At 44.8% G+C, this 24,692-nt stretch overlaps 1 protein-coding gene across 1 annotated transcript in view; it reads left to right on the plus strand.

Moving 5' to 3' along the window:
* Window positions 1-9,116, plus strand: part of SLC19A2 (solute carrier family 19 member 2) — a 35,619-nt gene extending 26,503 nt beyond the window's left edge. Inside the window, exons 4-6 of the mRNA XM_040337350.1 lie at window positions 4,412-4,604; window positions 6,723-6,864; window positions 8,659-9,116. Of these exons, the coding sequence (XP_040193284.1) occupies window positions 4,412-4,604; window positions 6,723-6,864; window positions 8,659-8,778 (455 nt within the window). The 3' untranslated portion in view covers window positions 8,779-9,116. The remainder of the gene's footprint in view (window positions 1-4,411; window positions 4,605-6,722; window positions 6,865-8,658) is intronic.
* The last annotated feature ends 15,576 nt before the right edge of the window (window positions 9,117-24,692 follow it).

A 24,692-nucleotide genomic window follows, 5' to 3' on the forward strand; every position in this document is an offset into this window, starting at 1 on the left:
ATGAATATGGACACATGGTCCGTATTCATCCGATTCCCCATAGGGGAGAGCGGAGGAGAGACAGGGCGGTCTCTGCACTGTGTGCGGGGACCGCCCTGTCCGCCGACAGCTCAGCGGGGATTTACGGAGGAATCCCTGCTGAGCCAAACGGGCTAATGGAGAGGATCAATACGGATCCGCTCCGTGTGAAAGGGCCCTAAGACTGAATCGAAATTTGCTGACAAAATTAACACTTCTCACTATGACATCTCGGGGTAGGTCTACTGATATATTTTGGTGTTTTCTGATCCTATGGACTCTTTTTCTATCTTAAGGCAGTCCTCCACCGCTTTATCCAAAAGGGGATTAAATATTTTATCCATTATTTATTTTTCTTAGATCTTCTCTTTTTCGTCTAAAGCTCGAATCCTTAAATTCTGTCTTCTATTTTGGTTCTCCTGATCTTCTAATTTATATAACATTCTCCTCTGCTCTGATTGCATATCTTTTAACTTGTTCTTTTCATTTTATTAATTCTTAAACTTCTTTATCTGTGTGTTTTTTTTTTTTTTTTTCTGTCTCCTCTACTCGTGTTGGCAACTGTCCCAAGTCGGCCTGTAGTTTTCTGTTTCTGATAGAAATTTCCAGTCTTGTGAACGTGTTTGTCATTTACAGTTTTGTTGGCATTTGTGCACCAGCTCTTTGTCTCCATTTTACTTATTTCCAGTTCACTTTCTGTGCTTGTATCTTCTCTGGATTAGTCTGAGGTCTCGCCTTTCTTTTCCACTTTCTTTCTTTCTTTCTTTCTTTCTTTCTTTCTTGTCTTCTTTTGTTGCTGTTTATCTGGTCCTGGACTATTTGGGTTCCCGTCCTTTGTCAGATATTTCTTGTCGTACTTGTATTTGCATTTTCTTTTGGGGTTCTACCTCTCATAGTGGCTTTTTTACTTGTGATTTTTCCACCTGGTGTACCTTTTTTAAATTTCCTTAGAATTGTATATGGTCTCAAATATTTATAGAAAATTCAAAACCATACATATACCAGTTCATGGAGCCCCTCTCTAAGCCAGGACCTTCAAGACCCTCAGACACTACACCTTCAAGGATCCACCAAGACCATTCCCAAAAGCCACCTTATAGAAAAGACCAACTCCTGCCTCAGTCTTGGCACCCCCTTGAAGACGGCTCCCCTCTAGCTCAGTAAAAATTAATAGATCCTACAGTAATTCTGAGGCCGCGTACACATGGTCGAACATGTCCGCTGAAACTGGTCCGCGGACCAGTTTCCGCGGACATGTCCGACCGTGTGTACGGCCTAGCGGACAGGTTTCCAGCGGACAAAAGTTTCTTAGCAAGCTAACTTGTCCGCTGGAAACATGTCCGTCGGACATGTCTGATCGGACATGTCCGCTGGTTATGACGTGTAACCAGCGTCCCGAAATCCTGCGCATACGTCGAATTGATTCAACGCATGCGTGGAAGCATTGCACTTCCGTGTTTCATCGGACATGTCTCCTCGTGTGTGTTTTTTTTTTTTTTTCAAAACAAATTGCAGCTTATTGGAGGGTGTATAGATCTGTTCAAGGAATACCTTTCCCCAGACCAATAATAGACGGTTCATAAGCAGTTTCATAGGCAATTCATGTGCCGTTTCATAGGTAGTTCATTAACCACTTCCATACAGGGCACTTATACACCTTCCCGCCCAGACCAATTTTTAGCTCTCAGCGCTGTTGCACTTTGAATGACAATTGCGCAGTCATGCTACACTGTACCCAAACTAAATTGTTATCATTTTGTATCCACAAATAGAGCTTTCTTTTGGTGGTATTTGATCACCTCTGGGATATTTATTTCCTGCAAAAAAAATAACCGAAAATGTTGTTTCTGTTATAAAACATTGTAAATAAGTACGTTTTCGCCTTTACTGATGGGCACTGATAAGGCGGCACTGATGGGCACCGATAAGGTGGCACTGATGGGATGGGCGGCATGGATGTGCACGGATGCCAGTCAGTGCCAAACAATGCCTGCCAATCAGTGATGCCCATTGTGGGCACTGATTGGCATCCATTGTGGGCATTGATTGGCATCCTTTTTTTGTGATTGGCATCCCTGGTGGTCTAGGGTGGCATACCTGTGGTGGGCATCCCTGGTGGTCCAGTGTGTGGCGATCAGCGCAAACCCCCCGTCAGAGGAGCAGCCAATCAGCTCTATTCTACTCACGTCTGACAGACGCGAGTGAGGAAAAGCCGATTACCGGCTTTTCCTGTGTACATCGTGATCAGCTGTGATTGGACACGACTGATCACGTGGTAAAGAGTCTGTTAGAGACTCTTTACCTAGATCGGTGTTGCAGGGTGTCAGACTGACACCCTGCAACAATGATCGCCGCGATGCGCGCCCCAATATCCTGAGGACGTTATATGACGTCCAGTCAGGATATTGAAACCACTTTGCTGATGTCAATCTGCAATTGGCGGGCGGCAAGTGGTTAAGAAAAGCGTTAATTTGCACCCAGTCCCAAAGTGATAGATTTATCACCCCTTCCTCTCCACTCGCTTCTTTTTTCCCACTTGCCAGGATCTAAGCACCCCTGCCCTGTTATCCCTGACTCAGGGGTACCCCCCTCCCCCCTACTCCGGCTCTAGGTCTGTCACCGATCTCTCCCTCTTTCACCGACAAGCAAACAGGCTCTGGTGTCTCCTTACACTCAGTTCCCATGGCTCTTCACCTTCTCTCCCCCTGACTACTACTCCTCCAACTCCTCATCACCTGGCATAGGCACCAGCGTCTCCGCTCTGTCCTCCTCCACTTGGTTCCTGTAATGCTGACAGGGAGCTCCAAAAACCATCCGCTGGGTCACCCTTCCAAAGCTCGGCTGCCTCACTCCTGGCCAGTCAGTGCTGCCTTGCACAGGCAGGGGGGTTTCCGCTTTATTTTCCAGTTGCCCAGCACACTCTGATTATTTTAGTTGTTCGCTAGTATAGCGTAATAGCTTCACCATGGACTAGTATCCAGCATGAGGAATTAGCAGGAATGAGCATCTAGAGCATCTACTGTCTAGAGGAGTCTGGTTAGAAGCAGTCTTTGTGCAAGAATTGCGGCCAAAAAGCCATACCTTCGATGTGGAAACAAGGCTAAGTAACTAACTAAGCTATGCATAAAAACATAGGCACTGGGGTGTGGACTGAGGAGTAAATTCTTTAAATATTTGGCTGTAGCAGGAGGCAGTTTGTTCATCAAAGGGCTGGAGAGCATTACAAAAATGTATGTCTGCAGGCAACAGTGAAGTATGGTGGAGGTTTCTTGTACGTTTTTGGGGGCTGCATTTCTGCAAATGAAATTGGAGATTTGGTCAAGATCAATGGTCTCCTCAATCTCTTAGAAATACAGGTAGATACTTTTCCATCATGCCAAAAAATCAGGGAGGCCTGCGAATGGCCCCAAATTTATTTTGCAGCATAACAACCCCAAATATACAGCCAAGCAAAAGTATGGCCAAAGCTATTTTGGTTATACTTCTATGGATCACAGGAGTGAAATTCCTTCTGTACACCGAGGGATCAGTTTTCAGCTGACATCATCAGAGCCGGTCCAAGCTATGAAAAGATCCTGACCATATGGTCGGTATCTGCCTAGAAGCCTGGATGGGCACCAGGCTCCCCCTCTCAGTTCGAGATTTTTTAAAGAACTCCAACACTGCATGGGTTAACTGCTCTTTTTGGGGAGGATTGGGGAGCAGAGATATACTTGCCTAATCTGCCGACTGCAAGAGCGGTTCCTGCACTCCCGCACACTAGCAGTCTTGTGAATGGCGTTTTCCTTAAGTTGTTATGCCCATAGAACAGCTCTGGACGTGAGGATGGCAGGAACCGTCCACCCCTGGATGTGGGGGAGTGTGGTTTTCCAGAGCATGAAAGGACCGGGTAAGTACAACTGTCCCTTGCCCCTAGACAAAATGAGTAGTTAGCCCATGCAGTGTGGGCAGAGTTCTGCTTTAAGGGTCAGTTCACAGCATAGAAACGCAGTCCGGATGCTTTTTTGCATATGCTTTTTTGGTGTGGTTCAGTGTTCTTATTTAAAAAGAAGACGTGTGTTTTCAGTGCCGTTTTATTTTGGTGCATTTAGGTGGGTTTTTGATGCATTTTTACTACGTTCTGGTACAGTCCAGTAACAAATGCAGTATGTTTTATTTATTTTTCTGGAACTGACCGCACTGGTGCCATTGAAAACCATATAGCCTCCTATCCATGCATTTTTGATACAGAAATAAAAGCACACTGGACTGCATGTGATGTGAACTGACCCCAAGTTTACAAAGAAAGTCTCCTTGCGGTATATTTTTATATATTATTTTCCTATAATCTCTGTAAGGTTAGGCTGAAGAGAAAATTCTGATTATCATCGCTAATGGTTCTTTGTTTCTCCAGGTGCCATAACAGTCTTTGTTTTTGGGTACATTAAAATTTCCTGGTCAACCTGGGGAGAGTTGCTCCTGGCTCTGTTTTCTCTGGTTAATGCAATCACAGTGTATATCATGGACATTACTGGAAACATTTGGGTTTGTTATGCCATGTATGTTCTCTTCAGAAGTATCTACATGATTCTCATCACAATAGCAACGTAAGTGATTCCAAACAATGCTTTAATCTTTAACTTGCTGGTTTTACTGTTTGCCCCTCTGTAGGCATACAAATAGGAGTATAGCACAAGTTCCCATTAACATGTAATAACCTGAACTGATTACCATATGGTGCAATGTTAAAATCTATCAAAACCCAAGCTGACCGTTGCCTTAATGTGTACAGGACACAACTAGTATTCGTAGACAATGGGTTACAGGCTGCTATTTTCAGGCGACTGTACACGAGGCTCCAGTTTCTGCTAGTGTTTTTAGGTGATGGATCTGTTCCCCTCTGGAGAAGTATTTTTATTTTTAAAAGTGTTTTTTGTCTGAATCTATCTACATAGCAGTTTCTGGATCAGTGACCCATAGTGAACTCAGACCCCATTGTGTGGGGTTGACCTGTAATGTTTGTATAGGCTATATGCTCAGCGATTAAGCATAGGTTGGCAGGACACTGGGATTTAATTGAAATCTCTGCATGGCCCCACCCAATTCCAGGGCACTTGGGAGGTATGCACCAGGGGGCGATTAGGGTATGCCAACCTATGCCAACCTATGCTTAATCGCTGAGCCATTCCTCTTCTCCGTTACTATATTCTGTCTCTCCTACAGCTGCTATTGTCCCAGGCAGCTACAGAGGAAGCAATGCTTGTTTATTGTGGGGAGGGTGTGGGTAGTAAAGGGTTGGCACAGGGAGTAAGGAGGTGGGGCTGTGATTGGCCATGTGCAGGGGAGGGGGGCAGGTGTGGCTGCTAAAGGCCAGTGTGGGGGTGGGGCTACACTCCATAGCCCCGTCTCCTCACTGTGCCATCCTTGGCACACCCCTCGACATCAACAAACAGCGTTTTCAACTTGGCTGCCTGTAACGAGCACAGCTGTAGAGGAGACGGGCATACAGAGGATTCTGTTCTTCCTGGGACTCTTCAAAGTCCTCAAGGTAGTGCAGCTTTGGTTCTTCTCCCCCTTCTCCTACTCCCTGTTCCAATGGGTGGGGCTTTGAGTAGCTGTAATTTAGCTCCGCGTACTGGACCAGGGAATAGGAGAAGAGGAAGAAGAGTTGGAACTGCAGTATCCTGAGTACTATGAAGAGTCCTAGAAAGAACAGAAGTAAACGGTGCAGAGTTGATACAGACAGTTACTACTGCACTGTCACTGCTGACCCCTGCCCCACCTAGCACTGACCTCTGAACTTCACCTCACTTAGCCCTGACCTCTGTCTCACTTAGAAATTATGCCAAAACTCTGCCTCACTTGGCACTGATCTCTGCCTCACTTAGTACTGTCCCTTGACCCCTTCATCACTTGGTACTGACCTCTGAACCCCGCCTCACTTGGCACTGACCTCTGCCTCACTTGGTAATGACCCCTAAACCCTGCCTCACTTGGTAATGACCCCTGAGGTCAGTAGTAATTAACGGTCAGCTTGGCTTTCAGATTAATGCAGTGCAGTTTTCCCATACCATGAGTGTAGCACAGTGTATCTGTGGCGTTCATGTATGTTAGCTGACCTGTGTAATAGATTCCTACCGTGTTCCACGGTTTTGATGCTCTTTCTGAAAGTGCACCAAAACCATTCTTTCATTTTTTTATTTTTTTTTTGTTTTTGTTTCACAAAGCACACCAAAACCGTGAGACACAATTAGAAGTTTATGGTAAACCACAGCTAGCCCACATGAAAACCGCGGGTACGCTATACTGCACCCATGGTGTGGAAAAAACGCACTGCATCAGTGTGAAAGCTTTACTGGTGGGAGGGAGGACCAAAAGCATATTTTATGGATACAGGAAGGCTTTTGTTTTATTTAACTACATCCCTTTAAGCCACACCCACTGTAAATGCAATTTGGCTACACCCACCATCCGCTGTGACTTTAAACAGATCATGGCACACTATGCAGAGGTTTTTTTTTTTGGGGGGGGGCGCGCTAATGATGCATGTATTTAACTAAATATGAGTTAAAATGTTGACACTTTTGTGGTAAACTGGCCTTTGGACTGTGCAGATGTTCCATTTTAATAATGCATCTGTTCGATGCACAGGCAGAGTTAACACAAAATGTGACTGTGTATACTTTTTTTTTCATTAAGAATTACAAAATTGCTTTTCTGTTTAGCTTTCAGATTGCAGCTAATCTTAACATGGAATGTTACGCCCTTGTGTTCGGAGTTAACACTTTTGTTGCCCTAGCTCTGCAAACACTGATGACTGTCATAGTTGTGGACTCCAGTGGCCTTGGCTTAGGTATACTTACACAAGTAAGTTCTTTCATCTCGTGACTCGGCTTTTTTTTTCTGCCCAGATTAAAAAATCAATAACTAGCCTGTGTGTGTGTTTTGTTGTATGGTGTTTGGTTTGTTTTCTAATTATTATTTGCAACGTATATTTGGGTGAATTCTGCCATAAAGTGCCTTCGGTTTATTTTGTTTTTTGCCATTTGCCATTCTAAAATCCCATTTTATTGGGATTCTATTTGGGACTAGGAATGAGTTCAGGTGTGTTTTGGACACAAATCCAAACCCAGCTAAGCTGTTCCACAGGAGGCAGTGGCGGTGCATCCATAGAGGGAGCAGGAGCGCTGCCCTATCTAGCTCCTGTACCACCACTGAATACAATACATAGATTCATGCATTGCATGAATCTATGTATTGTTGCTGCCGCCCACTATTCAGATGGCCGCCCCCCTGGTGAGCGCTGGCCATCTGAATAATGGCAGCTGGTTGCCAGCGGCTCTGATAGGCTTTCCGATTACAGCCTGAGGGCTGTAATCGGCTTCCAAATAGTTAACCAAGGGACGCATGGGGTGTGTGTTCCCTGGTTAACACTGACAGGCGTCTCAGCCAATCAGGTTCACCGGTTCTGGTTACCTGTAACCTGATTGGCTGAAGCATCATCGAGGGCGGGAGAAAATATCGAGGGACGGTGGAAGGAGGATGGCTGACCCCAGAAAGGTAAGTGCCAGGCGGGGGAGGGGGCAATCTGGCAGCATTTTACTGGGCACAGTAGCTGCATTTTGGACACAGTGAGGCTGCAATTGTTTTTTGTTTGTTTGCGCCCCCCAAAAATTTTGAGCACCAGCTGCTACTGCACAGGAGAGCTGACAAAGCCAACAACCAATCATATGAGGTGGAAGCATTCCCCACCCCATACTTGCATGTATACATGCCCCATGCATGCAGCTGTGGGGTGGGGAATGCCTCCACCACTTTTGATTGGCTGTTGGATTTGAGTTTCCTGGCAGCATACCTCCGGGAGATTTTCAACTCGTGTCCAAACATGCCAGAGCTCATCCCTGTTTGGAATCCAGCAATATTGCCCAATTAATTTTGTGTTTTACCAGCTAAAGCAGCCCATATTTATAAGGTGTGTGTTTTTGTTTTCCCTTTTTATTTTTTGTCCTCTTGGAATCAGAAAGCACTTTCAGTAGTCCAGCAGTCAAAAACATAAAAAAAAAATATGGAGAAATTGTAACTGATCCATTTTAATACTGTTTTTAAGTGGACTATAATGTGGCTAAAATTTAAATGGCAACACCCTAAGGCCGGGTTTACACATGCAAATTGGATTTGGGTTTCCCTGCATCCAATTCCCATGACAGGACAGAGTGACCGTCTGTCTCTCAATGGAGCCGGTTCACACAGCTCCGGGGCGGCCACGGTCTGCTTTGAAGAAGAATCCTGTGCATCTTCTGGTCTGATTCAGGTAAAAATTCATAGGGATGCACTGGACCCCATGCTGTGAGCCATGGCCGCGTTTATATGAATGAGGCCTTAAGCAGCATGCCCCTTGAGAGCACATGTGATGATGGCACCAGTCACATCTTTCTGATTAATAGAGCAGTTTGTTGCAGGGAATATTGGTGTAGTTTTGACTTTGAAGGTGGACAGTCAGTTGTTTCATGAAAGGTACACTAGTAAAAGAATGTGTAGAATCCCCTAAATACCTGCTACTAGGCTTTCTGGTAACTTTGATTTAGGTAGCTGTATCCAGCTGACAGATGTTTTGCAACAAATGTTTTAACAAATATTGTTTTTTTTTTGTTTTTTTTGCAGTTTAAGATCTATGCTGGGTATTTTGCCATCATCGCCTTTATATTTTTTGTCAGTGGAATTTTTAATGTAGTGAAAAACTGTCGGCACAAGCAAGACCCACAAGAGTCCTTGGAGACTTGAGATTTCCTCTAAAGGCTAATGCTTCACTTTGACAGCTCATCGATACTGCAGCATAGATCAAAGTAAAATGACCTGGCCAGCACCAAGCCATAAGACCCATGTAAAGATATTGAATAGCCAGATGGACATTGCCACTGAGGATGTAATCCTGTTACCCCGATGCTGCAACGTCTTGTAGTACCCATGGACATAAGATTACTTTTGCTGGATCCAGCTGATGGCACTCAACACATTAGGTTGTCCTTAGCATGTAGCTGAAGTGCAATTATTATACTGTACAACAAATAGGGTGGGTGAGACTTTTCCTATCTCCTACAGCACCATGTTCCACATCCTCTTGTCCAATTTTTTTTTCAGAAAAAAAAAAAAATATATATATATATATATAATAGCTTTCAGCTAATTTGGGGTTTGATCAGTGCGTATCTATATAATAGTAAGCCACTGTAGGAAGCACTTTTATAGCTTCCTTCTCTTGACTGCATCATTTATGATCTACATTTTTATATTGCCTGGAGGAAGAGACTTTAACTCAAGATTGTTTCATTTTTTTTTTTTTTTTTTTTTGGTGGGGCATGTTTACTGGCAAGCTGTCTAAATGCTACCTAGAAGCATGTGGAAGGCAGCATGAATTAATCAGATCCTCTCTTCCAAAATACTATTATCCACTCTACATCTTGTACACATAAACCTCCAAAAATGTTGCTTGACTGTCCATGCCCTTTGGGCCAAGGTCCTTTCTTTTTGTTTTCTAAATACTGTAGCTGCTGACACCCAGGCTGGTTCTTCACCGGTCTTTGAATCCTTGGCCTCACCCTTCTGGCTGTGGGATCCAGCTGTGACGGCCTGCTTTTTCGCAGCAGGCTCCCCACTGCACATATGTGAGATTGTGCTGCACTTTCAGACGGGTCCCACAGCCTCCTGGGATGTGCGATGTGTCTCAGGAGGTTGCAGGCAGAGAGGGGTGGGGTCAAACGTCAGATTCTCACTTAGGTGTGGAATTGGGAGCAAGTACTCAAAAAAGGTACTTTCTTCCAGAAGAGAAAGCACCAAAAATGTTACAGTAGGGACAGAGGATGAGCTGAACTTTCACTTTTTAAGTGTTACTAAAGTGTAACACTTTAAGTAAACCAACATTGCTGCTTACTGTAGGAAAATCATACACTGGGTGTAAATATATGTATCGAAGGAATGGCTAACTGAAGCCTTTTTGGATACTACAGTATACTTGAGTTGTCATTTGTTTGCCTTATTTGTAGATTTTGTAAAAATGGCCTTAAATCGCTATGTATAGCCTCATTAATAGATGCACTTTGTTAATGTGTGTTATGTCTGCATTTCTAAAGATTTAAAGCACATGGCATTATCTATAATGTAGACATCCAGTAACTGTAATCGTTAATAGTAGTAATGGTAAAGCTGGTTCTTTACCCCTGTTATCAAAGGTTCAGTCATGAATGGCTGTTTCATAATAATGGCCCTATGTTACGGGCCATGCTGCAGATTTTTTTTGCAGGAATACATTTCTGTTTGTCAAAGATGATTCAAGTCACTTGTAATAGTTTGCTAAATAGCCTTACCTGATTTGATGATGATTACATGGATTGTTTAGGTGTGTCTTCACATTTACTTTGTTTTTTGTAAAGCTAAAATAAATTGTACAATGAGATTGTATAGTGTGTGTTTGTATATATAGATCTACAGCTGACTGACACAAAGGCCAAAAAGGTCCCTTTTCGGTTACAATTCTATAAACTTTTACAGTGTGGATTACTCCAATTGAGCTTAGAGTGCAAATCCGTGTTCACTTTTATTGTGCCATGGAAGTGGGTTGAGTGTTTCGTTCCTTTTTTTTTTTTTATGCTAAATCGGTCAGTAGGTGTCCACTAGTACATTCTCCTTTCTAGTAAACTAAAGTAAGAAAAGTGCAGCAAAAAAAAGGGCTCATACCTTGGCTTCCTGCAGTTCTTTTTCACAAAAATATTCCAGCTACGGCAGAAATGTATTTTCTGCTTAATTTAAAAGTATTATAAAAAAGCGTGAAATCTACATTCTCAGTTCAGTTTTCTGTGTGTCCTGTTCAGACCATACAAGTGCCTTGCATAAAAATGCAGCATGTATGCATTTTTACTAGATGCAATGTGTCTCTATTAGTAGAACAAAAGTTTGACTTTTATCCCAGGTTCACACTGGGCTGCGGGAGTGAAGCCGTGCAAGTTCACTCCCGCTTGTCAGTCCCGATTTCGGCTGCGATTACAGAGACATCTGTGCAGGTTTCTGCACGGATGTCAATGTAAATCGCGGGCCAAAATCGCAAAAAGTAGTACAGAAATAATTTCTTTAAATCGGTGTGGCGTTCCACCGATTTATGGCGGTGCCATTGCTGCCGATTTAACATGTCAAATCGCACCGGTGTGAACCAGGGCTCAAAGCTAGTACAAGAGGATATATATATATATATATATATATATATATATATATATATATATATATATATATATATATATATATATATATATATATATATATATATATATATATATATATATATATATATATATATATATATATATATATATATATATATATATATATATAAAATCTCACAATGCGTTTAAAAATGCATGCCAATTTTCATGCATTTTCTATGTGTTTTTGTGTGATTGAACCCTTAGACCATGAAAGTAAAGAACTTTATAAGCTATGGGGTAACATGATGATCCTGTTTTCTAAGATCTTTAGAAATGATCTGTTACATCATGAAAACGTTTCATAATCGCCAGAGGAAATGCTGCAAAGAAACCGCAAGTTACAAAATTGTAAGAGGGCAAACAAAATACTACAGAAGTTACAATATTATAATTCAAGGTCTTCCATGTCTGAACTGTAAAACTCAAAGACAACATTTAAATGAGATGTATTTTATTGACCTATTCTTGTCAATGTTTGCCTAATGTGTTATAATCTACTCTGAAGATTGATTGGACTTGTATGCACAATATATATGTGGTATTTACAAATATTGTATGTATTTCTACACAAAAAAAGTTGATATTTCTGTAAAACGTTTTTTAATTTAATAAAAATGTAACTTATTTTTACAAAAAAAAAATGGATTAGTGTGTGTGTGTGTGTGTGTGTGTGTGTGTGTGTGTGTGGCGCTTTTTTCTCTCTGCCTTTTATGAGTTATGTGGATTATATTTTGAAAATTGATACATACACCTGTATTGATGAAAGTTTCTACTTTTTACATGAGAATGGCGAGTCTATTTAACATTTCTACTTTTTACATTAACATTTCTACTTTTTACATGAGAATGGCGAGTCTATTTAACATTTCTACTTTTTACATTAACATTTCTACTTTTTACATGAGAATGGCGAGTCTATTTAACATTTTTAGTTTGTCTATATATTATAATTATATAAATATATATATATATATATATATATATATATATATATATATATATATATATTATAATAAAAAAATGTTGGCTTGTGGGAGCCATATATCCGCCTATAAAGTCTTCTTTTTTTTTTTATTTAGAGTTTTAGTATTATTGTTAGTATAATTCATATGTTGCTATGGGAGATCATAATCTTGGTGGATGATCTCCTATATCCCCTTAGACTTGGCATCTCTGATCATTTTACCTTTTTTTTATGTTTTTTTTTTTTTTCCCTAGAGCAGGGATCTTTAAACTGTAGCCCTCCAGCTGTTGCGGAACTACAAGTCCCATGAGGCATTGTAAAACTGACATTCACAGACATGACTAGGCATGATGGGAATTGTAGTTCCTGAACAACCGGAGGGCCATAGTTTGAGGACCCCTGCCCTAGAGTGATCAGTGGGATTGCCATTTGAGGTATCTTTACCTTTATTACACTCTATTTTGTACACTATTTTTATAATTACTGGTACACACCTTTTTTGTTTTGTGCATGTTATATATACTTAACCACTTTCCCGACCGCCGCATGACTATGTACGTCGACAACATGGCACGGGCAGGCAGATTGGCGTACAGGTATGTCCCTTTAAATTTGCTGCCCCCGGGAGGCCCGCGATCATTTTTACAGTAATCTGTGCATTTTTATAGCACTGATCGCTGTAAAAATGACTGGTCCCAAAATGGTGTCAAAAGTGTCTGATGTGTCTGCAAATAATTTCGCAGTCATGATAAAAATCCTGGTCGCCGCCATGACTAGTAAAAAAAATAAATTATGAATAAAAATTCCATAAAACAGTCCCCTATTTTGTAGAAGCTATAACTTTTTTGTGCAAACAAATCAATATACACTTGGAGATTTTTTTTTTTTTATCAAAAATATGTAGAAGAATGTGTATAGGCCTAAACTGTGGGGGAATTTTTTTTTATATTTTTTGCGGATATGTATTATAGCAAAAAGTTTAAAAATATGGATTTTTTTTCAAAATTGTTGCTTTTTTTTTTTTTTTTTGTATGTTGCAACTAACAGATATGTTGCTTTGCACAGCCGTGCCATTCTGGCTACTTGTATACACAGGAAGCGGTCGGCAAGCGGTTAAAGTCCTTCTCCAGGTATTTTTTTTTATTGTGTGAATAAGACGACTACAAAATGAAACATTAGTTCAGGCAGCAATACTTGCCTTCAGGGCTCACTTGCACCTTTGCATTGCTCTAATGCAGGGGTCCTCAAACTACGGCCCGCGGGCCGTATCCGGCCCGCCAGTGTGATTTACCCGGCCCGTGGACTGAAACTAGTGACAGGGCAGTGGCGACGAAACTGACAGGCTCTGAGGAGGGACACAGGCAGAGCCGCAGCTGCGGGGGAATTCCACCCCTCCCTCTCTTTGAGCAGAGAATTCACCTGACAATGCCTGCTTCTATTGGCTACATTCAGAGCCAATAGCTGGGAAACTAGTGCATTATGGGAATTGTAGTCCTGGATACCAGCAGGCCCCATGATGATTCCCTGAGAGGAGTTCAGCCCCCAACATGCCGAGTGGAAAGGGGAAAAGGAAGAGAGGAGAAGGAATGCCATGATTCTTTTATTACCCTCCAAGGTAAGAACTTACCTCCCATCTACCTGGCTGCTCCAACCCTGTTCTACCCTCCACCTGACTGCATCCACCCTGTCCTCCACTCCACCTGGCTGCATCCACCCTGTCCTCCACTCCACCTGGCTGCATCCACCCTGTCCTCCACTCCACCTGGCTGCATCCACCCTGTCCTCCACTCCACCTGGCTGCATCCACCCTGTCCTCCACTCCACCTGACTGCATCCACCCTGTCCTCCACTCCACCTGGCTGCTCCAATCCTGTTCTACCCTCCACCTGACTGCATCCACCCTGTCCTCCACTCCACCTGGCTGCTCCAACCCTGTTCTACCCTCCACCTGACTGCATCCACCCTGTCCTCCACTCCACCTGGCTGCTCCAACCCTGTTCTACCCTCCACCTGACTGCATCCACCCTGTCCTCCACTCCACCTGACTGCATCCACCCTGTCCTCCACTCCACCTGGCTGCTCCAATCCTGTTCTACCCTCCACCTGACTGCATCCACCCTGTCCTCCACTCCACCTGGCTGCTCCAACCCTGTTCTACCCTCCACCTGACTGCATCCACCCTGTCCTCCACTCCACCTGGCTGCTCCAATCCTGTTCTACCCTCCACCTGACTGCATCCACCCTGTCCTCCACTCCACCTGGCTGCTCCAACCCTGTTCTACCCTCCACCTGACTGCATCCACCCTGTCCTCCACTCCACCTGACTGCATCCACCCTGTCCTCCACTCCACCTGGCTGCTCCAACCCTGTTCTACCCTCCACCTGACTGCATCCACCCTGTCCTCCACTCCACCTGACTGCATCCACCCTGTCCTCCACTCCACCTGGCTGCTCCAACCCTGTTCTACCCTCCACCTGACTGCATCCACCCTGTCCTCCACTCCACCTGACTGCATCCACCCTGTCCTCCACTCCACCTGGCTGCTCCAACCCTGTTCTACCCTCCACCTGACTGCATCCACCCTGTCCTCCACTCCACCTGGCTGCTCCAACCCTGTTCTACCCTCCATCTGGCTGCTCCAACCCTGTTCTACCCTCCACCTGACTGCATCCACCCTGTCCTCCACTCCACCTGGCTGCTCCAACCCTGTTCTACCCTCCACCTGGCTGCTCCAAACCTGTTCTACCCTCCACCTGACTGCATCCGCCCTGTCCTCCACTCCACCTGGCTGCTCCAACCCTGTTCTACCCTCCACCTGGCTGCTCCAACCCTGTTCTACCCTCCACCTGACTGCATCCACCCTGTCCTCCACTCCACCTGGCTGCTCCAACCCTGTTCTACCCTCCACCTGACTGCATCCACCCTGTCCTCCACTCCACCTGGCTGCTCCAACCCTGTTCTACCCTCCACCTGGCTGCTCCAAACCTGTTCTACCCTCCACCTGACTGCATCCGCCCTGTCCTCCACTCCACCTGGCTGCTCCAACCCTGTTCTACCCTCCACCTGGCTGCTCCAACCCTGTTCTACCCTCCACCTGACTGCATCCACCCTGTCCTCCACTCCACCTGGCTGCTCCAACTCTGTTCTACCCTCCACCTGGCTGCTCCAACCCTGTTCTACCCTCCACCTGGCTGCTCCAACTCTGTTCTACCCTCCACCTGGCTGCTCCAACCCTGTTCTACCCTCCACCTGGCTGCTCCAACCCTGTTCTACCCTCCACCTGGCTGCTCCAACCCTGTTCTACCCTCCACCTGGCTGCTCCAACCCTGTTCTACCCTCCACCTGGCTGCTCCAACCCTGTTCTACCCTCCACCTGGCTGCTCCAACTCTGTTCTACCCTCCACCTGACTGCATCCACCCTGTCCTCCACTCCACCTGGCTGCTCCAACTCTGTTCTATCCTCCACCTGGCTGCTCCAACCCTGTTCTACCCTCCACCTGGCTCCTCCCACTCTGTTCTACCCTCCACCTGGCTCCTCCCACTCTGTTCTACCCTCCACCTGGCTGCTCCAACTCTATTCTACCTTCCATCTGACTACTCCCACTCTATTCTACCCTTCCACCTGACTGCATCCACTCTGTTCTTCCTTCCAACTGGCTGCATCCTCTCTGTTCTTCCTTCCACCTGGCTGCTCCAACTCTATTCTACCCTCCACCTGGCTGCTCCCACCCTGTCCTCCCCTCAACCTGGCTGCATCCACTCTATCCTTCCTTCCACCTTGCTGCTCCCACTCTGTCCTCCCCTCCACCTGGCTGCTCCCACTCTGTCCTCCCCTCCACCTGGCTGCTCCCACTCTGTTCTACCCTTCACCTGACTACTCCAACTCTATTCTACCCTCCACCTGGTTGCTCCAACTCTATTCTACCCTCCACCTGGCTGCTCCAACTCTATTCTACCCTCCACCTGGCTGCTCCAACTCTATTCTACCCTCCACCTGGCTGCTCCAACTCTATTCTACCCTCCACCAGGCTGCTCCAACTCTATTCTACCCTCCACCAGGCTGCTCCAACTCTATTCTACCCTCCACCTGGCTGCGCCAACTCTATTCTACCCTCCACCTGGCTGCTCCCACCCTGTCCTCCCCTCCACCTGGCTGCATCCACCCTGTCCTCCCCTCCACCTGGCTGCATCCACCCTGTCCTCCCCTCGGCTGCAGCCACCCTGTCCTCCCCTCCACCTGGCTGCATCCACCCTGTCCTCCCCTCCACCTGGCTGCATCCACCCTGTCCTCCCCTCCACCTGGCTGCATCCACCCTGTCCTCCCCTCCACCTGGCTGCATCCACCCTGTCCTCCCCTCCACCTGGCTGCTCCCACTCTGTCCTACCCTCCACCTGACTGCTCCTTCTCTGTCCTATCCTCTCCCCTCCCTTTGTGTTGGGGGTCTGTGTGATGGGGGGTCTGTTATTGGGGGCTTTGTAATGGAGAGAAGTTTGTGTTGGGGGGACCTAATACGGGGGAATTTTTGATGGGGGTGATCTGTAATGGAGAGGAATCGGTGATGGGGGGGCGGGGGCTGGGGTTCCGTAATGAAGGGAGTCTGTAAAATACTAATAAGTTTATGTTGATTAAAATTGTTCTTTATTTTAAATATTGTATTGTTTTTTCCTGTTTTTTTTGTACTTCAAATAAGATGTGTGCATAGGTTCATATTTTTTTTAAACTATAGTCCGGCCCCCCAACAGTTTTAGGGACCGTGAACTGGCCCCCTGTTTAAAAAGTTTGAGGACCCCTGCTCTAATGTGTGTGTTGCTGCAGCACACAATGTATTGTCATTAATTTTGAATACCACCCTAGCTCATCGAGGCAACACACCTGCACTGTAACGCATTAGGGAGTGTTGGCATCCCATTAATCTTAAATGGCCTGCATTAAAGCGGTCCTCCACCCTAAAGTGGAGTCCCGCTGATCGGAACCCTCCCCCCCTCCGGTGTCACTTTTGACACCTTTCGGGGGGGAGGGGGGTGCAGACACCTGTCTAAAGACAGGTATTTGCACCCACTTCCGGCCACACGATACGGGCGAAAGACGGGCATTCCGTCACATCCCGTCTGTCGCCCGTTGTGTGCTGGGAACACTCGGCTCCCAGCACACAGCGTGTGAGCCAATCGGCGGGCGCAGCGCGACTCGCGCATGCGCCGTAGGGAACCGGGCAGTGAAGCCGCAGCGCTTCACTTCCTGGTTCCCTCAGCGTGGATGGCGGGGGGAGCAGCAGAGTGACGAGCGATCGCTCGTGCTCTGCTGCGATCGGCGCTGGACTCCAGGACAGGTAAGTGTCCTATTATTAAAAGTCAGCAGCTGCAGTATTTGTAGCTGCTGACTTTTAATATTTTGTTCCCGTGGCACATCCGCTTTAATGCAACGCCCATTAAAATGAGAATTCACACACACTAAAGAGGTTAATAAGCCCTCAATTCAGACCTGTACCCCCACAGTACTTCACTTTTGCTATAACTTCAGACTGCAGATATACAGTGCCTTGAAAAAGTATTCATACCCCTTGAAATTTTCCACATTTTGTCATGTTTCAACCAAAAACAAATGTATTTTATGTGATAGACCAACACAAAGTGCCACATAATTGTGAAGTGGAAGGAAAATTATTTTCCAAATCTTTTACAAATAAATATTAAAGTGTGGTGTGCATTTGTATTCAGCCCCCTTTACTCTGATACCCCTAACTAAAATCTAGTGGAACCAATTGCCTTCAGAAGTCACGCAATTTGTAAATGGAGTCCACCTGTGTGTAATTTAATCTTTGTATAAATACAGCTGTTTTGTGAAGCCCGGAGGTTTGATGGAGAACCTTAGTAAACAAAACGGCATCATGAAGGCCAAGGAACACATCGGACAGCTCAGGGATAAAGATGTGGAGAAGTTTTAAAATAAAAAATCCCAAGCTTTGAACCTCTCACATAGCACTGTTCAATCCATCATCTGAAAATGGAAAGAGTATGGCACAAGTGCAAACCTACCAAGACATGGCCGTCCACCTAAACCAGGGATCCTCAAACTACGGCCCTCCAGCTGTTGTAAAACTACACATCCCATAAGGCATTGTAACACACTGACATTCACAGACATGACTAGGCATGATGGGAATTGTAGTTTCTGAACAACTGGAGGGCCGTAGTTTGAAGACCCATGACCTAAACTGACAGGCAAGACAAGGAGAGCATTAATCGGAGAAGCAGCAAAGAGGCCCATAGTAACTCTGGAGGAGCTACAGAGATACACAGCTCAGGTGGGAGAATCTGTCCACAGGACAACTATTAGTCGTGCACGCCACAAATTCTTTAAATGAATGGCAGACCACACTAGTCACGAGAAGCAGTGAATAGGAAGATGCAGTGCATCACTGACCAGCCTTGAGATATCTGAAAAAGGTAGGTGTAAAATAAAAAAATCTATTTTATCTTCTTTGTCATCTGGTTGATAGCAGGTTTGGCCTTATCTGTGTCCATTCATGTGCTGGTTTGAAAAGCTATTTCAAAATCAAATGAACATTCTTCTAGTGTACGATTTTGCTTTATATTCTCCATCACATTTAAATACAGTAGCTTTGAATGGCTCACAGGGATCACTTGGGAAGGAAGACCAGAAATTTTAAGTTAGCCATAAACACATAGATATCTGAATCTAAAAGATCCCTCCAGCCACACTAAACAGCAGGGATGGAGGAATCTCCACTTCTGCTATTGGATTCAGACAGCCACAGCACTGTGTAAGGGTGTCAATTATGCCTCTGAAAGTGGTTAAATGGTTGCATAGCCCGCTGTCCTCTATGGGCAGTCTGATCCATTTACACCCAATATCCAGACTGATGAAGAACGGATCCCCTATCTGTTTTTGGCAGATATGATCGGATTTTGGCGGGTGTCAATGGGCAGATGTTAGTGGACATCTGCTGCTCCATAGAGGGCAATGGATGGTCTGATTTGGGTCCGCCTAAAAAAAAAAAAGGTGGATCCGATCAGTCTGTCTGCGTGAAAGGGGCCTAAGGCCCCACACTTGCAAACAGAGATTTGGCAGGGGGTTCTCAGAAATTAGCTTTGGCTGGAAGCCCCATTGAAAGCAATAAAAAGCTGACCACTTCCGCAGCTAATTGTGGCCACTCACATGTAACCGTGTGTCCTGTGAATGATTGACCCTAGAGGCAGACTGATCAAATGTTTTTTAGCTTTATATATATATATATATATATATATATATATATATATATATATATATATATATAGTGGTATAGCGATTTCTCTATTGGTTGAATACTCTTTAACTAACTCTTCTAGTGGAAAGTTATAAGTGGAACTTTAGACAGAAAGTTAAAGGAGTTGTAAAGGCAGAAGTTTTTTATTTTTTATCCTAATGCATTAAGATAAAAAAAACTTCTATGTAGCAGCCTCCTCCAACACCCCCTAATTACTTACCGGAGCCACTTCTTTCTTCAGCGATGTCCATGAATGTCTAAGCCCTCCGGGACACTCGTGATTGGATGAGACACGAGTCCACTTTTGTTTACAGATCTTCTCTAAATCCTTAGGCCCCTTTCACACAGGATTTCCAAACAGGTCAGCCTGTCAGTTTTTCAGGTGGACCTGATCGGACACTTTATTCAGCCCTATGGAGCAGCAGATGTCAGCGGTGACATGTCAGCTGACACCCACTGCTATCTGATCCTGTCTGTGAAATCCAGACGGATGGAGACCCTATTTTTCATTCGTATGCTGATCAGACCTTCATAGGCTCTCCTGTCCCATCAGGGAACCCAGGATTGAAGCTGAAAAAATACTCGTTGCTTCCAGTTTCTTAGACCAGTGGTTCTCAAGTACCCCCAACAGGTCATGTTTTGAGAATTTCTCTTAAAATAGCTGTCCAAAATACAACGCCATTGACTCTGATTTAAAGCACTTGTGCAAGATAAAGGAAAACCTTCAAACATGGTCTGTTGGGGGTACTTGAGGAATGAGGTTGAGAACCACTGGTCTAAGAAACCTGAAGCAACAAGTATGTTGTCACTTCCGGTTTTGCCGGTTGTAAACAAACCATTAGTGGTTTGTAAAAAGCATACTGATTTTGGTATGAGCCAAAGCTTTAAGTTCACAGGAGACATCTGGGGTCTAGACCCCAGATGTTTTGGTAAAAAAGACTTGTCACTGCCTATTATCACAAGGGATGTTTACATTCTTTGTGATGATTTTTTTTAAGTACAGTGTAAAATCGCCCCTATCCCCCCTTGCTTGTGCGCAAAGGTAATAATTCTAGCACCAGACCTTCTGTCTTTTAAAGTGTCGCCTATGGATAATATAATTTACATAGTTTGACAGACGTGTGCAATTGTAAAGCTTGACATGTTTGGTATCTGTTTGCTTGGCATAACATAATCTTTTATATTTTACCAAACAATTGGGTATTGTGTTCTTGTGCATTAAAATGAATTAAAGTGTATTTTCTCCAAAATAAATTCATTTGAAAAACCACTTTAAATAAATATACCCTGTTTCTCCGAAAATGAGCCCTACCCTGAAAATAGGACCTAGCGTTATTTTGGGGGATGGCTGCAATATAACCCCAAAATAACCCCTGATAAAAGTCATTGTAAAAACATGTAATCCGTTTTCTAAAAATATTATATAATGTACATTGTGTCTCCTTTTTGTAACTTTATTGTGGAAAATACCTTTTTTACAGTGCCGATGGGCACTCACTTGACCCTTCGGAGACCTTCTCCTCTCCTCCCGCCTGACATCAGCGGCCCCTCCCTCTGTAGTACTCAGAGCGGGGAAAAAGAGCTCTGGTGGGTCACGTGAGCGTCCATCGCTGTAAATAAGGTATTTTCCACAATAAAAGTTACAAAAGGAGACACACTGCACATAATATATAATCTTTTTGCAAAACGGATTACATAATTTTACAATAACTTTAATCAAGGTTTATTTTGGGATTACAGAATGTCATAATGCTGACTCCTGAGCTGAAGGGGACACAGGAACTTTTTAAAAAACATCTTAGTGTAAATGACAGACAAGCACTATCATGCTGTGAAGGATAATGAGATATATATTAGCGCCGGGTTACTTCCAAGTACCGGTGCTGTCCAAATTTAAGGGGTAATCAGAGTGAACTCTAAGTTCAATTGCAATTTCTTAGGGAGGGTCTCTGTCTCAGCTTGGCTGTGCTGTGGGCTCATTCTGTCACTTCTGGGGTGCTGATGCTACCCCAGGACGACAGGTGCAGCAGTGGAGTCGAGGTTTGGGTGCCTTCCTCAGCAGACTATCAGGAGGGGTTTTTACCTGCTGTGCATGCTGGGGGAGGGTATTTGAGGCAGACGCCATTGGTCGAGGTCTTCTGGAGTGTGGCGCCCACCTTTAAGGTGACCACATCACGGCCCCCGGCGTAATGGCCTACCAGGCTGGGGTGCGCGTGCCACGCGGTGCTCCCGGTTCCGAGAACACGTTTGTTCGGAGCATTGGAGTTGTGGCTGGGCCCCAGTGATCGACTGGGTTCCCAATCCTGAGAGGATCCCAAGCATTGTTCCTTTGAGAGGAAGCTGTATGGTGGGGAGTCTGCCTGAGGAGAGCCAAGAGAGGCTGGCGATCCAATAGGGTCTCGACAATCCATCGGAGATCAAAGGCTGAAAGGCTGGACGTTGGTCACCTGTCAGTCGGTAACCTAACTGCAAACTACCTGAAGTTGATCCAGGCACAAAGTCTATCAAGGAGGATTGTCTCTGTGATCTCAATTCTAGGGAGGGTCTGTGGTAGAGACTTCTTCCCTCAAAGTTCTGAGTGATACTCTGGCTGCCAGGTCAGTGAGAAAGGACTGTCCAGGTACACTAAACCCACTCTGGCGGGAGTGGCAAAGAAAACAAAGTGTTGTTGTGAGCAGGACTGTTTCCTTATTGTTACGCCTGAATCTACTGTTCCTTCTCCTACTGCATCTTTACTCTTCACCGCAAGTTTTATTGTTTTTTTTACCTTCTTGGGTAAATAAAAGCACAAGAAAAAGACATTCTATTACTACGGCTTTCATCAACTACCCTAGACGGCGGAGTCACAGAGGTAACATGCCACTCAAAACTAATCAGCAGCTCCTTCGGGGGTGAGTGCTACATATATATATATATATATTTTTTTTTTTAGGGTTACAACCACTTTAAGATCGTCACAATGACATGACTGTATATGAATAAATATAGATTATTGTAGACACCGTAAATAAGACATCCCCTGAAAATAAGCCCTAGTGTGTTTTTTGTAGCCGAAACTGTACTCTGTACTTGAGCTTTGGGATGCACACCCTAATGCAATAGGTTGCACACACCTATTAAAGGATCACTAAAGTAAAACAATTTTTTTAAAATAACAAACATGTTATACTTACCTCCACTGTGCGGCTCGTTTTGCACACAGTGGCCCCGATCCACGTCTTCTGGGGTCCCTTGGCGGCTGTCTCGGCTCCCCCCTCCCCCAGCAAGAGCTTTCCACCTTCACGCGAGCGAGCATGGTGGAAAGCTCTTGCGGGCGCGCTCCCATGATACAGCGGCGGTCGTAGCCGCCAACTGTATCACTCGGCCCCCCGCCGGATCATTGGATGTGATTGACAGTAGCGCCAGCCAATGGCTGTGCTGCTTTTAATCCATCCAGTGTAGCCAATCAACAGCCAGGCTGAGAACCGAGGAGGACAACGGGGACGAGCGCGGGACTTTCGAGGGGTCAGGTAAGTAAAACGGGGGTTCGGGGGGTACTGTTGGATGTTTTTTCACCTTAATGCATAGGATTTACCTTTACAATCCCTTTAAGGACACTTTTTACGTTTTTAATTGTATATGTCAAAAATAAACAGTGTGATGCATTGTAGCGACACATTACACAATGCGTGTGCATTGTATAGGCGATAAAATGCACCCGCTGGTGTGAATTGGTCCTAAAACCCCTGGCCAGCTTATTAATGTAGCACTGACATCTTCACATATTGATGTGTGTTTGCATACCTTAATACAACATCTATGGACATTGCTATGTTTCAGTATTTGGAGCCATCTAGTGACCAAATACTGGTAATGCAGATATATGTTTTTTTTCCTGAGAGAAGCACAAAGGACTAGACAGGAAGTGACTGTTGTTCTGGAAGGAGAAGGTGGACCCTTTTGACCCAGGAGGTTTGGTGACCTACCCATGAACACTTTCTTAAGCAGTGCATGCTGGGTAGGGTATAAAAAGGAGCGGATCGGCCATCTTAGTTCTCTTGGGATTGCGTGGCCTGCCTGAGAGTACCTGTGAGGAGGTTTCTTAGAGACAGCGGCCCACAGCCATTTTGCAGAGAGCAATCCCGGTTGTTCAGGTGAGTAATCTGAGGGTGCCTGGATGGCCGGATTACAGAGACCCAGAGACACTCATCCGAGCATGGGAGGACCGGATCCACCCAGCGGAGCTGAACGGAGCGACTGGCCCAGCTGACGGAGAAGTAAGCTGCAGTCACCGGACAAAGTTACTACACGGAGCCCCGATCCAGTGGGTGAGCGGGTCACGGCCCACAGTTTGTTAAGTTTCACACGCAGTTAGACTTGTATACAGGCCTCACTGGAATTTATAGTTCCACGGAGGAGCAGAGCAACTGACACTGAGAAGGCTCGAGGCCTATCTACTTTGACATCTCAAGCAATGTTAAAATAGTTGTTACAGCTACACCAGGAGCACTTTCACTTCAGCTTAACTTGCCAAAACTGTGGATTACAAATCACAAGGAGCTACTTTAGCTAGCGAAGAAGAGGAGATCCAGGACTAAGTACTTTAAGTGCAAACTCGCGCATAGTTTACAAAGTAGGGGGAGCTCCCAGGTATAAACCTATGTATATGTATACTGTTTTCAAATTGTTTATATTGAAATCCATTGTGCTGTCATCTTACGTTGGGATGACAGCACAATTACTGTAATCACTTCTTTGCATATCTTACAGTAAAATATATCTCTGGTTAAGTATCCAGTTGTTGTGGCGTACTGTTTTTCTCCAACCAGGTGCAGTCCGTGGATCCTGGGGTTACAATACAGGTATTTTGTATTGTCTTAAATTGTATTGTATTGCATTGCATCACAGCTGTGCCAAGGGGATTGAGCCAAGTTAGTGGGGTTTATTGGTAGAGTGCAGGCCCAAATCAAATCAGCAGCTCCTTGGGGGGTCAGTGCTACATTGAATATATTCAAATTTAACACATTAGACACAATGGATTCAGTTTGATATAAATACCTTGTTATTATTAGCATCGCAAATTTTTCCTCTCTGTGGCAGACTGGCTTTCCAAATGGACTTACAAATTGTCATTTTTCAAAGCATCCATTAGGTGGCATGATTAGACCAGTACACACTGCTATGTGACAAAAGTCTGGGAGTAGAAGTGTTGGGCGGCCCCTAGAATTGATTAA

Source organism: Rana temporaria, chromosome 2 (genome assembly GCF_905171775.1).
Source record: "Rana temporaria chromosome 2, aRanTem1.1, whole genome shotgun sequence".
Taxonomy (NCBI): Eukaryota; Metazoa; Chordata; class Amphibia; order Anura; family Ranidae; genus Rana; species Rana temporaria.